Source organism: Crocodylus porosus, unplaced genomic scaffold (genome assembly GCF_001723895.1).
Source record: "Crocodylus porosus isolate Cpor-Errol unplaced genomic scaffold, CroPor_comp1, whole genome shotgun sequence".
In the NCBI taxonomy this organism is placed as follows: Eukaryota; Metazoa; Chordata; order Crocodylia; family Crocodylidae; genus Crocodylus; species Crocodylus porosus.
Genome location: NW_017728951.1, coordinates 34,819,008 through 34,833,746, shown reverse-complemented (window position 1 = coordinate 34,833,746; position 14,739 = coordinate 34,819,008). Strand labels below are relative to the sequence as shown.

The following is a 14,739-nucleotide window of genomic DNA, read 5'->3' as shown; positions in this document are numbered from 1 at the left end:
CGGAAGGGACCTCAATAGATCATCGAGTCCGACCCCCTGCATAAGCAGGAAAGAGTGCTGGGCCTACATTACCCCAGCTAGATACACATCTAACCATGTTAGGTATGTGAGAGAGCTCATTAATGTGATTTGCCAATGTGAGACCTTTAGGTTAAAATTTAAAAGTCCTTCAGTTGTGGAAGTTAAAATACAGTAGGCACACCTGAGTTAATATTACCACACCTAAGTTAAGGTGTTTAGCTAGAACTAAAACTAGTCTGCAGGGCTGTGAAATAGAAGAGAGTTATTACCAGGAATAGCTAAAAAGCAGAAAAAATTCAGAAGAAAGGATACCTTGATTAATGAAACATCAAGACCATTGAAAAATAAAGAGTGTCGTTAAAACCTATGGAACAAAGAGAGATTAGCAGAAATTGGGGAAATGATAATGAGCCATGAAGTCAATTAACCCTGTCAGTATAGTCTGCCCCTGCTAGGCAGTTTTAAAGTTAGGGTAAAGCAGTAATTGGAGGGGTGTAAAAGCTCCATTGTACGCCCCCTGAATCCATCCCTGGACACATACAATGTACTTTGTCCTAGAGAGACAGTTGCATGTAAGTTGAAAGGAAATCCATGGGTCTCCAACATCTCTTCAGACAAGGAAAGCAGCCAATAAGATGTTAGTGGAAAATTCCACAAGAAGGTAATACTTGTTTTTTAACTTCAGGTCTGCCTATATCATGGATGTAAGAGAAGAGTTACCAACTCAGCAGGATGATTTACAAGACGGAACAAAACAAAAGCAATTCCCTGACGATGGCAGTGATGTGGATGCCACTGTGCAGCCTGAGTCCCATGAGGAAGGGGAGCACCAGTGCTCTGTACTCCTGTGGGAGATGCTAGCCAAACATTTTCTGGAGTATGAGCAGGCAGCTCCTTTCCTCATCCCAGAAGAGCAGCAGAGGAGGCTGCTTGACTTCCTTCCCCACTTCCTAAAGGTTTGCTCTCTTGTTTTTTGTACTAATTCTGGACTAAATCTTTACTGCCATGCACATCGTGTGGTCATCATTGTTGCACTTTAAGAACATGCATTTGCATTCTCTCTGCATGCTGTGGTGGGTGGGTCTTTACTTTCTTTATGGAGGAGGGAACATGGCTTCTGATGGAACCAGGGGATCCTTCTGTTCTCGTTCCATCCATCTGATAATATTTCCTGGGGCTGTGACTATACTTTCCTGTGAAGGGATGGACACATTCTTTTGGTGTATTTGTGTCTGTGTATTTAGGAAGATGTGTCTCAAATTAGATCTGGTCTGAGAGGGGTTACACCATCTATAATCCTATTTAAACAGGGAAAGATATCATAGCTGGGTACGCTTTAGGACTGGGTAAACACTTTAGTGTACATAACCTAATGGACAAATGGAGAGCGGATAAAAAAAATGCTGAGTGGATGATATTCAGATCAAATTCTTGGAGCTTGATGATGATAAGAACAGTAATGATGATGTTTAGCTCTCATAGAGCCCATTTCATAGATAGGCTGTGCCTCAAATCCTTTACAAAGAGGGCCCAGCATCATCATTAGCCACACCACAGATGAAGAAGCTTAAGGACAGGGAGAAGAAATGTGTTTTTTTTTTTTTGTTTGTTTTGTTTTTTTTGTTTTTTTTTTAACGGCCACCAAGTAGGTCAGTGATAAAACTGTGACTAATACCCAGGTTTCCTGAGTTCTAGACCGCTGGTTCCCAGCTGGGTTGCTGTGATGTGGGGCTGCTGAGGGCAAGTTGAAATGCCAGTATGCTTCCTACAGTGGCAGATCGGGAAGCAGTTGTGGCCAGAGTGTGTGCTTATGCCACACCTGTTCCTTGCCCAAGCCTGTACACTCCTCCCAGAAACAGAGGCATGCATGGCATGTGGGACTGTCCCACACTCCTCTGTTTCTGGGAGAAGGATGTGGGGTCAGACCAGGAAGGGCTGTGGTAAGTCATGTTCTCTTACCATAGACCTTTTGGGGGCAGCACAGAGAGGAGGCAGTATTCCCCTTGCAGCCTCTCTCCCCACCTCCTCCTGCTATGGCAGCTGTTACTTTGTTAATCCTTTGACTGCTAAATTAAGTCTTCTACGGCCCTGATTGCATGCAGATGAAAGAGGGTTAACATGCTAGAGAGTGAGGGTGAGAACCTGCAGCCCCTGGGCGAGCCCATATGGCTGCAGTTAAGGCTCTGCCTAGCTCCCCCACTCCCCATTCTCCTATGCTGATGTGGCAGGCTTGCCAGTAGAAGCCCGGCTCCCGGCTGCAGCTGAAAGGCTCAGAGCAATTGGTGGGAGTATTCCCCTTCCCCACCAATCAGGAAATGGAAAGAGAGAGGCTTGCCTTGTCCTGACCTAGGGAGGACCTGAGGGGGAACTAACCCTTTAGGCTTTGCTATTGGTCCGCTCCCAATCCAGGGGCAGAGCCTTCTAAGGGGATAAAAAGCCAGCGTGCCCAGCATGTGAGGGGTGTTGAGGGACAACAAAGAGGGCTGAGGAAGAGCTGGTGTAGCTGACTAGCGGGGTGGAGTGTTTGCCCGAGAAGCATCTGAAGAAGTCTTTGCCAGACAGGAAGCAGCAAGTGGCTGCATCCCAGCCCCACTGTGGAGAAGGCTGCAGTGACGGTGCACAGGTTCCAATTTTCATTGGAATACTTGTAAAAATGTAAAGACAATACATAATAGCATGTACTTCCCTTACATTGGTTGCCTTAGTTTAAGCGGGGGGAAAAAAGCAAAGGCACTGAAAACTGAGACACTAAGTTTAGCACACCCAAAGAACTGTGCATGATATGCTGTGGTTGTCCACCCATCTACTTCAACAGGGTTTAACTCTTCCACTGAGGTTAGTGCTGCACCTCCAGTTCCACTGTCACTATCTGTAGAATCACTTGCACTACTTATTAGTTCCATTTCAGAGTCAGATTGAGGCAAATCTGAATCTGTATTACTTGAATTATTTCTCTTTTGCTAAAGGATGGTTTTACCAATGAGTCTATATGTAAGGGCAACTCATCATCACACTGCATCTTCTTCACTAATTGTGCTAGTGACTGATTCTCCAGAAGCAAGAGATTTTGAGAAATAGAAACAAGCTTAGCAATGTTAATTTGGTTTTTGGTTTGACCTGCACAGTCAATTAGGTGAATTCATAACTTTGGGTTTTGGTTTGGATTATCATGTGAGTGTATTTACCCTCTTGTTTACAAATCAATAAAACATATATGTACTATCTCACACTTCTTAGTGATAATCACCTGAAAAACATTAATTACAACTTTGAAACTGCCAAGCTTGCCTAATATTTTATTGGCATCCATTCATTGTTACTAATGGATTTTATGAAACAATGAATTTTTAGAAATGGGAAAATTTCCTATTAATAAAATAAAGCAGTGGAAAATTTTCTGCCCCACATCCCTGCTGCCTATGTCCTTAGACCAGCACCACTACAACCATCCAGCAACTGTTGCATTGTTGGTTTTTTCCCCTCTATGCTGTTGGGATCCCTGGGGTAACCCTGCACCTTTTATTATTGTATTAGGAAAGTGTTATAAGCTGCCCAGTATTGGTATTTATCGTATGAAATGTTTTATGCAAATGTGTTGTATGTGATATAACACTTTATGTGAATATTTAACTATTGACCCATCATTGCTAGTTGTTTTGTTACTGGTTCATCAACTAACCCCTGTTTTATCCATGAGTGCCCCTTCCTCCTCAGGCCTGAAGGGCAGGACTGCAGTTTAACCTGAAGTTCACCAGGAACCAGGCCTGTGCATGGGTTTACAGTTAGTGTGCTGGGTGAATTCATAACTCAAATAAATAAATAAAAGAGGGAGAGAGATTGATCTGAATGTCCTGGCTCTGCTCTGTAGGAAGAAGAAGGGAGCTATATATAGCTTGGCAGCCATGCCTCCCACAGCATACCTGCCCCTGCTGACCATCCCTTCATTTGGAGAGGGGGTACCTTTCTGCATACCACCCAGGTTACACTTAGTACAACACCCATTTCCCCTTCCCTACCCAAGGCATAGAAATAAATGGCTCCGCTCTGGGATGCTAGATTGCTCCTTGGTTTGGCATTAGGGATGCTTTGTTTGAAGTGGTATAAGCCCTGCCAATAGTTTTCAGTTTCTTTCTCCTTTTATTATGTCTATTTCTGTGACAAAAATGGACCCAGTATAAAGTCCTGAACACATCTGGTCAAATACTTGCTGATTTAGGCCAGTGATTCTCAACTGAGATGCCACAAAATTCAGAAGAGTTATAGAAAGGTGCCTTGAGCCTGAGAAGGTTGAAAGATCCACTGATCTAGATTGTGTTGCCACAAGTTGTTAAACTTGTGATTCCTCACAAATCCTATTTTTTCAGCAAGCTTTCAGGATATCCCCAATAAGCACTGCTCCTGGAAAAGGGCCATGCACACTGCCCACTTCTTCTGTTGGTGGGACCCCAGAATGGTGCTTTTATAAGGCAGCGTCTCGCAATTATCAGTAGCCAAGGTGATGGCAAATGATATCATACTGCGGCAATGGATCTCATGTAAGAATCTAGTGGGGAGGGATAGAAGTCAGGACATATACCAAGTCCTTGTATATGTCATAACTCCATCTGGTTGGGAGTCATGGTATATGAAGATCTTGTCCTTTCCATACCTAAGATACATATTGGGGCCCCAAAATTTTAACGCAAATTTCAGACATCACCTAACAATCAAATTCTCTGCAAAAATAAAAAGTGTTTGAAAACAACTTTTTTGGGTGAGATCTTTTGACTGGCTGTAACAATGACTTCTCAGTTCTTAAGTGACAAAATCTCACATTGCTGCTTTTTGCCAACTCAAGCCAAGAATTTTAAATAGGAGTGCAGTGGGGTGGATTATAGAGCTGGCTTGTTCATTGCATATGGAAAGCATCAGAACTTTCCTCCAGGGGTCAAATAGCTGTGAAGGACTTGGGGGGGGGAGTGGAGTATTGTGCAATATGCGTATGGTTTCCCCTGTAGGCTTGGATGTTCCAAAAGGGAATGTGAAATGCACGCGAGTCTCTTCCCATTGCAGTTCTTTGTATCCATTAAGTCTGGTCAGTGTTCATTTGATATGTCTAGGCACATGGTGGCTAATAAATCGTATCTTTTTCTGATCCACCTTCTTGGGAACAAGTATTGGTGGTGAAATGCATGATTTTTTAGGGTTTGGCTTTATATTTTCACCAATAACACGTCAACTATCTGAACACTCATGAGCGGCAAATAATATGGCCCCACTAGCAAAAGAGCCAATTGTTTGTGTTGGTCCATCTTTGGTCTTTCCATTTTACTACTACTCCCCTGGCTCTCTTGACAATCACCAGTGTGATCAATCATGTACCACCTTTCTAGTGTTCTGCCAGCTATTGTGAGAGTAGTGGCCTCTGACATCTATGAACACACACATTCTATATCCATGTTCGTCCAGCTGGCTCAGTGTTGTTCTGGAGAAACAAGTACTTAGGGTGAAGTTACTTGTTACACCTACACAATACTAAATCTGTGAAATGTTAAGCAGTGTTAAAGTTAGAAAGTGCTGTGAGCAATCACATGGTAAGAGTTAAAACTGTTTCTTGCTTGCACCGTTCTGATTTTGCTACTAGAGAGCTGGCAAGCAAGGGCAGGGCTAGGAGTCAAGACACCCTGGGATGGAGGAGAGGGTGCTGGGAATGATGCATCCTAGACTGTAGATTTCTCATTTATCTCTGTGAAGCAGACTGACATTACTTTAGCATGAGCTAGGTAGCCTGGCCCTGAGTTAATCCTTCCCTGAAGTGGCATAACTTTGAGATGATGAGACGGCACTTAGTACATTTTTAACAAGCATTAACAGTTTGTTGCTTCCCTTCCACTAAGGTTTGTTTAGAACAGGGGTGCTCAACCTCCAGCCTGGGGCAGGTTGCTGGACTTGATGATCTTCTGAGGTCCCTTCCAGCCCTAATGTCTATGAAATCTATGAAATGTCGCCCATGGAGCCTTGGCACCCATGCTGCAGGGCTCTCCCAGGTTGGGAAATTTGGTGGCAGGGGAGCAGTGGCCATTAATGCAGCCACCTTCCCTGCTCCACCAAATTCACAAATCCCAAGCCCTGCACTGCCTGTCACAGCTGGGCTGTGCCCCCTTCCCCCCCCATTAGGCCAAACCATGCCCCCTTCCTCTGTCTCAATTGGTGCTAGGCCACACCCCCTCCCCCTGTGGGACCAAGTTGGAGCCAGGCCATGCCCTCTTCTCCCCCCCCACACCTCTACCCTGTCCCCTGTGTGGCCAGGTTGGGGCCAGGCTGTGCTGTCTTCCCCTCCAGTGGTTTGGGCCATGACCCCTTCCTCCCCTCCCTGCCCAGGGGCTGGGTTGCAACTGGGCCATGCCTCCTCTTTCCCCGCAGGGCCAAGCCATGGCCCCTTCCCCGAGAAGCTGGCTTGGGCCCAGGCTTCCCTCCACCCCCTTCCATGGGGCTAACTTGTGCCCATCATGCCTGCCCTGGATGCACTGTCCATCCAGCTTAAGGTTAGGAAAGGTTGAGCGCCATTGACTTAGGATAACGGTCCTGAAGATGAAAAGCGAAAGTCTCATTTGACTGCTATTTCCTCTTTTGCCTTTGGCTTTGTTTGCCTAAAAATATGAGTCTCCTGAGTCATACGTCTTTCCTGAGTTGAAGGCCTTACTTGTATTCATGAACATCAGTCCTACCCCATGGGAGTGCCCATATAACTGACGCAGCAGAATCCCTCTCATTCTTCCTGGTTAAGATTTACAACATTGAAACCTACCTAACAGTCCTGAAAGGGACAAACCTGGCCCTACTGAGTAATTGGCAAAATATTTATTGACTTCATGGGGCCCAGGATTTCAGCCCTGACCTTGAGAGGATATTCTCTTGAACTGTTTGGCTCAAACTGTTACTGGTTTAGGTGGTTTTCAATAGCCATAGCTATCAGTAGCCATCCTATTACGTCACAATAAATTGAGGTAGAAAGGGCTGGGCTTTCTTGTGTATCAGTTGCCCTGAGATGACTGCCTGGGGCATAATCTTACCTTGGGGTAGATAAAACCTAAACTGTAGTATCTTAGACTTTAGTGGGTGAATCTACACAAGATGCTTACTGTGGAGTTACCCAATTAGCTTCACAGTTGAGTCTCAGCATCTATGCATGCAACCCTATTAGGCTGCGCTCAACTAATAAATGACACCATAGGTTAGTAACTTGTCAACACAAGTACTGTCCTATGATGGCATTATTTAGTACGCTGCAATGCATATGTAGATGCTGACGGGGCTGGTTTGGGTATGAGAGTGCTTCAGCGTGGGGGCTGCCCACCAGCTAGCCCTGCACTGGAGCACCTTCATGCCCCAGCAAGCCCCTCTGCAGCATGTTGAGCCATGGTGGGGAGAAACCCTGGGCTGGCAGGCTGACCCTTGGGACCCTTGCTAGCTGGGGCTGCTCTGACCCAACTCAGTGTACCGCAGTTCTGGGCACATGTGTAAACACAGTGCCCAGGAACAATAAACCCCAGTACAAACTGTGCCAAAGTTTATTCAGTCACGTTGATTGCACATGTAGATTAGCCCAGTGAAAGAGCTATGTTTACTTACTGCTGAGTAAGACTGTGCACCCAGGCAGTCACTATGGAGCAGCTGGTGCACAGGAAAGCCCCCCCATTATCTTTTCACTTAAGTTTTTGACATTTCCATACCCTTGGATGTATAACTCTGCATAGGCTGTCTGACAGTTCGGTAGTGCAGCAGTGAGATGTAGTCTCTTGTCCAGGGCAGGTTGCCATAGCCAAGTCTAGCTTTGAGTTTCTGGCACAATATAGCCTTGAGTTTCTATTGTCCATTCCCTATGAGTATTTCTGTTAGGCACCTTGCTTTCCTACTCCAACCTGCTTAGTGAACACTCTTGAACGCTAGTGAACACAGCTTTGTCAGGAAATGTTCTCAGATGGAGTTATTCATTCTGGCTTGGCCTCAGAGAAACTCAGGGAGTCACATTTGTTGAGGGAAAGACAGACTCTCTGTTTTGGAAGAGTTAAAAATAAGGGAGGAGATGGATTGATATGTATATTTTGTGGCTGAGTACAGAAAAGGAAAAAGTAGCTGCTTTCTTCCATTTAAAACCAAGTCTTGCAAAACTACTGGTGTAACCTTTATCCCTTGAGGATGGAGACCCTTTATGCCAGTAGATTCCACTACACTTCTATTCAGGAATGAGAGGTTAGTCTCTAAAGTATGTAACTAGGTGGGAGCGGGGGGAGGGAGGGGGTAAGAAGGGCATCAATCCCGGGTGCTGACTATTGAGGGGGTGCTGGATTTGCTGCCTGACCCCAAGAATCTTTGCCATGGCATGTGCAGCCCTGCCCAGCCCAGCCATAGGAGTTGGACAGGGCAATACAGCACCCAGCAATGTATTTGAGTGGCAGGCGCTGAACAGAATGGTGCTTGCTCCCTGCCGCTCCTGGGGAATCTTTGCCATAGCAGGAGCAGCTCTGCTCCCAGTAACTTGGGGGTGGGGAGGAGAAGGGAGGGAGAATAACAAAAGGGGCACCAGGGATAGTTCTCAGAGCTTGGCCACAGAGCTGTTGCTGGCCAAGCCAACACTGGTATAGCTGCAGTAACCTTCACTCTGCATCCCTCTTCTGAACCCCCTTCCTTCCCTAGTGGTCAGTATATACAGTACCTTCCCCCCACTCCTAGGCACTGAAGGATTTATACTTCTGTGTGTCACCATGCCCTGCCTTTGACTCAGGATTGTAGAGGGCTGGCTTGGTCCCTGGGACAGGCCAGGGAGGCTCTGACCTCTGTTGCAATGACCTTCATTGGCTTGTGCAGTAGTTTAGAAGCAGTGGGGTTTATATTTACCTGAACTGCTTCCTGCTCCATTGACCTGATGCTTCCTGATCCACCTGCCCATTGTCTATCCCAGTACTCTGCCAGTGCCTTCAGCTGCAGGGGAGCAGTACTGTGTTGGCAGAACTGGCCCTGCAAGTGGCATGCAGGCTTTTTGCACCCCAAGGTAAGCACTGGGGCATTGCTTGCCTCATGCTTTTTTTGCACAAGCCCAGCTGGGAGGAAGCAGGCCCAGGGCAATGATGAACCAGCATTAGGTCTGTGACTGTAACTTCCCTGCCTTCTGAGGGAGGGGAATACCAGGTTAGCCAATAAAGACATGGGAAAGTTAAAAATGTCTTGAAATACCACTAGGTTTTTCCTGGGATATTTCGAGCAGATTTTCAGCTGTGCTGAAAGTTTAGTTTCCCTACATTTTTATGCTGGCAGCTTCACTATAAATGTGATAACTTTCAAGTGAGAAAATGTTCATTCCAAACTGACCTTGTTTTTGAACAACAAATTGCAGGTTTCATGTGAAGTTGGGAGCTTTCCCTCCTAAGTTTGCAATGAAATATGAAAGCTTTAAACCTCAGGGTTTCAGACTATATTTCAACTGTTTCGCATAATGCTGTTTAGCAGTTTTTAGCCAGGCAATTAACCCAAAATAAATTGGATCAGCCAGTAGAAACTTTATAAATTCTTCATATGTTTCTTAAATAGGTATTTAATGGCAGACTTCTTCCACTGGTTAGGATATATTTTGGAGTGAAAACTTTCCAAGGACTGAGGATATTTTCTGTCCAGTTCACCAGTGTAAAATGCAGGTAGCAGAGCCTTTGCAGATCTAGAAATCTAAGAATTTAGAGTTGTGCAGAAAGGCAGGAAATCATATTTGTTTATGATTTACCATTGTCAAAAAAATAAACTTTAGCACATCTGGGAGGAAGTGTTTCTGTTTCCCTTGAAGCATACCTAGTGCTGCAGAGGTATTTTACATTTGTTCAACAAATTCTCTTTGGCCATGTTAGAAGTCTTTCAATTGTATTTTTTTATTGTGCCTGTAAAACGAGTTTTATTAGAATCGTGGAAAAATTAAGGTTGGAAGGGACCTCAGGAGGTCATTTAATCCAACCCCCCCCACTCAAAGCATGGGCATCCCCAACTAGATGATGATCCCAGCCAAAGCTTTGTCTAGCCAAGTCTTAAAAACTTCCAAGAATCAAGATTCCACTACTCTCTGGGCATCCTACTCCAGTGCTTTACTACCCTCCTAGTGAGGGAGGTTTTTCTTAATAACTAACATAAATTTTCCTTGCAGCAACTTGAGACCATGGATCCTTGTTCTGTCATTTGCCACCAGACGAGCATGGATGTGAGGTCTGTGGCACCTCAGACTCATCTGCAGTGCCACTTACCACGTATTCAGCTGTGCTCTGCGCTTCAAGGAAGCAGCGTGGGGCAGGATATTGGACCCCTTGGATATCCAGAGGTCAAAAAAACTCATGCAAAAAAAAGCAGAGCAGCATACATAGGGGCAGTACGTGCCGCTCAAAACCAGAGCCTGGCAGACTGGAGCCACGTTCCGGCTGATGGCCAGGCTCCGAGGAGCAGGATTGCTGCTGCTGCAGTCTCAGGAGAACCCCAAGACCTCAGGTATAGGGTTACCATACAGGTTTTACTGGACATGTCCTCTTCTTGAGCCCTCTGATCCTCTTCTGGATGGGTATTTTAAATCTGACTGAATGTCCAGGATTTGCTTTTCTCCACTGGTGGGAGCAGGGGGAGAGCAATCGAAGGCACCAGGGAGTGCACACTCATGCGCTTGCAGCTGCGGAGGTGCACGCAGACCCATGTGGTGCTCCCTCTTGCCTCTGATCGCCCTCCCCCTGGTCCCAGCAGTGGAACAAAGCAAAATCCTGGACATTTGGTCAGGGTGGGGGCTGGGGCTGTGACAGGGCAGGGGGACAGGGGGATTGCCCATCCCTCCAGCAGGTGAAAGGGGTGGGGGGCCCTTTGAGGGCAGCAGAAAATTCTGTGGCAGGACCGGTGCCTGTGCTCACAGGAGCGGAGCGGCCAGGAGATGCTTAGGGGGTGGGGGGAGGGGAAGTGGGCTGTGGCCAGGCTTCCTGGCCCACGTGGCAGTCCTATCCACAAGCATGGGTGGGGGGGACTGGGTTGGGTGTGCAGGGCACTGGCAGCACCAGGGGGCTGCAGGGCACCAGCATGGAGGCGGGGGGGGGTGGAGTGTGCAGGGTACTGTGGTTTGGGAGTGAGGGGCACTGGCAGGTCTGGGTTCAGTGGCGATGCATAGGGGGTGCACCCCCTGAGAGCACTGGAACACCCCCTGACCCCTTCTGGAACCTCCGTGGTCAGTAAGATTGGCCAAGGGAGGACCTCCCTGGTTGGCAGGATTGGCGGGGGGGACCCCGCCCCCCCCCATGAGCAAGATTGGCTGTGGGGGAGACCTGATTGCTGGGGGAGGGGCATGTACCCCCCCCGACTAAGGCGGCACCAGTCACCCATGGCTGGGGTTAGTGGGTTGGGAGTGAGGGGCAGCAGCAGGGCTGGGTGTGTGTGGCCTGGCAGTGAGGGGCAACAGAATGGGCAGGGGCAGGGCACCAACATGTCACTGCCTCTCTTCCCCCCACACTGAATGACAGGTGTCCTCTTCATTGGACCTGGAAATATGGTAACCCTACCCAGGTAACCCTGCTGGGGTCAGCCCAGTGCTGGTCCCAGCCTCCCTGACTCCACCCAGGGTAACCTGCCATGTGCCAGAGGGCCCTTGGCACACACGTTCCCCAGGGACAACTAGTGGTGGCACAAGGTCCATGCTAGTGTGAATGTGGCCACTGACAGCATTCTTGCTTCATTCTCTTTGTAATCATTTCAGGTAGTTGAGGGCTGTTATTAAATCCCCCCTAAGTCTTGTCTTGTTTTCTCAACATGATTGCTTGTGGAAATCAAATTTCAAAATCTCACTAACATCCTGATAGTGAATTTTAAATTCCTAAAGACCTCAATGACTGTGCTGCACAGCACACAGGGAGCTCTGGATTTCTGCTGGCCGCAAGTCTGATGTCTATGGTGAAGGATTTCCCCTGTTTGTTGGGATGAATCACCAGAGCTTTGTATAAAGATGTATAGCCAGCATCAGTTAGCCTGTTTCCAGTGGTTTAGAACTACAGGCAGTCCTCAGCCCTATGAACAACTGGTTCCTGAAAACCTCATCTTAATTTGAACTGTAACTCAGAACCGATTTTCCCATAGGAAACAATGTTATAAATGGGGGATTGGTTCCTGAACCAAGGCCCGATACCCATTTTCACCAAAAATAACCCAGAATTTTGTACTCGGTCACTTATAGATGAGTTATATAGCTACATTAATGTGCTTATATTGTAAATAGCAATCACATTGATCTGGAAGGACTTCTCTGAGGTGACTTTGCTGGATTTTTTGAAGGGCTCTTGGTTGGACTTTTTGAAGGGTTCTGGGCTGGAGTTTTCTCAGGAGTCTTGGCTGCAGGTTTTCTGGAGTCTTGTCTGCTTTCTTAAAGAAAGTGTCCAAGGAAGTTCGGACGGATGTTCTCCAGGGAGATGGGCGACGCAGCGACCTTGTTCACTGGCGTGGCATCGGATCAAGCGTTGCAAAGTCATCAGAAAGTTAAAACAGGGTGTCAATTTATAAACGTTGTAAGTTCAAAATGTTGTACCTTGAAACGTTGTAAGTTGAGGGCTGTCTATATGGTGATTTGTACCAGAGAAATTCCAGCTAATTAACTCTGAAGAGAAGGCTGTTTTTTCACCACGTAATGAAATTCTACCCTGTCCTTCCTTTGAAATCCCCCTAATTCCTATTTGGTAAACAAAATCTCAGCTCACATTGAATATGTTGGAATTGTCATCAGATATAGGTGAAGCCTTAACTGCCACCCCTATATTTAAGATGGCTGCAGTGGTGTTCCTGTTCAGACTTACATCACTGGCTTTCATCCTATCTCTCTGTGTCACTCAGTTGATTACAGCCTTTCCTTTCAAAGACTGTTTTGGTTCTGCTTCTGGCTGCAGTAGGAGGTGATAGGTGACTCCCCAAAGAGAACATATGGCATCTATGACTCATTTGGGGTTATGCACTTAGATGGAAAACATTATCCAATGTGCCTGTGAATCATGCCCAGACTAGAAGCCATTGTGTTGTGTCATAATCCTCCCATCTTCCTCTGTGGCTCTTCAAAATGATAGGAATAACAATAGCCCTAATTTATTACGTAGTTGGCCATTGGGGTACTATGGTCCCCTTTAGCATTATCCAGGAATCCCAAGGAACATTAAGATCTTCCCAACAACAGTCTGACAGAGCCTTTAACCCTGTATAAGGTAGGTAAGTAGGTAGTAAGGTCATCCAGCAAGCGGTTTGCCCTATGACAGAATTACAATGAACACATGAGTGCTCTGCTATCTACCAGATGGAGTTCCAAAGAGCTAGACTGTTCTCAGTGGTGGCAGATGACAGAACAAGGGTCAACTGTCTCAAGTTGCAGCAAGGGAAGTTTAGGTTAGTTAGTAGGAACAACTTTCTCACTGGTGGGGTAGTGGAACACTGGAACAGGTTACCTAGAGAGGTTGTGCAATCTCTGGCCTTGGAGATTTTTAAGACCCAGCTAGACAAAGCCTTGGCTAGGATGATAAAGTTGGGATGGTTCTGCTTTGGGCAGGGGTTTAGACTAGATGACCTCTCAAGGTCCATTCCAGTCCTATTTTCTATGATTCTGTGAGTCAGAACTGTGCACAGTATATCCTGGGCCTTGATGTGCTTGCCGCCAGAAGCATGCTCCTAAAAATTAGGGGGCGTGTGCTTTTAGATTATAATGCTCTAAATTATTGCCCTAAAGTAGCAGTGCAATGACCCTGGATCAATTAAGTGACCTTGGCTTTCTTGCAGGTCAAGTTTGATGGGCTAAATTGTCATTTTTATTATCCATCCATATCTTACATTTTAGGAAGTTGTGCAAGAAATGAAGATATGATCTCTCAGCTCCTGCAAGATACTTTTTTTTTCCTCCCCTTGCCAAATCTAAATAAAATTAGCTGGGCAATTTATGTTGATTGGCATTATAATTATGTGGTTGTATTGCTTCTTTGATGTTATATAATGAAAGTGTTGTTTTTTTCTTTTCTGGGTGGGTTTTATTCTGTCATGGAAAAAAATAATGGCTGGAATGCAAAAGGGCTGGATGTGGTCTGACTAATTTCACTGGGCCATCTGGATGGTGCTAGATTGGGGTGGGCAAAATACAGCCCATGGGCTGGATCCAGCCTTCCAGGCCATTCTATCTGGCCTGCAGGGCCCCTAAAAAATTTAGAAAATTAATATTTATCTGCCCCTGGCTGCCTGTCATGTGGCCCTCAACATCTTGCCAAAACTCAGTAAGTGGCCCTCCGCCCAAAATAATTGCCTACCCCTGTGCTAGATGGTCCCTACCCAGAGAACTCTGGGTCTTTCTAGAGGCTGGTGACAGGGGGAAGGAGATAAGCAAGGAAAGCAGAGAGTGCATGGCCTGTGTGAGTGTCTGCCTACCTGCTGCCTGCTGGAGTCCACAGAAACCTGCTGGTGTGAAGCCCCAAATAGCGGAGACAGAAAATCTGCTGTGTGTGGACAGCAGCTGAAAAGGCTGGAGTGATGGGACAGGGGCAGCCTGCTGCAGTAGAGAAGTTGAGAGTTCTGGGGACAAGATGGGCGTTTGCCCAAATGTCTATGAAATCTATGAAGTCACACAGAGGTCCTTAGTTCACTTACGCATCTAACGTAAGAATAGAATCTCACCCCCTGGCCTGCATCACTTGTTAAGAGCATAGGAACATAACAATC

The 14,739-nt window shown here is 46.4% G+C and overlaps 1 protein-coding gene across 1 annotated transcript in view; it reads left to right on the top strand.

The window, feature by feature from the left end:
• WDFY4 (WDFY family member 4) overlaps positions 1 to 14,739 on the top strand; it is a 285,936-nt gene that overhangs the window by 9,377 nt on the left and 261,820 nt on the right. Inside the window, exon 2 of the mRNA XM_019556081.1 lies at positions 707 to 977. Coding sequence (XP_019411626.1) covers positions 707 to 977 — 271 coding nt within the window. The remainder of the gene's footprint in view (positions 1 to 706; positions 978 to 14,739) is intronic.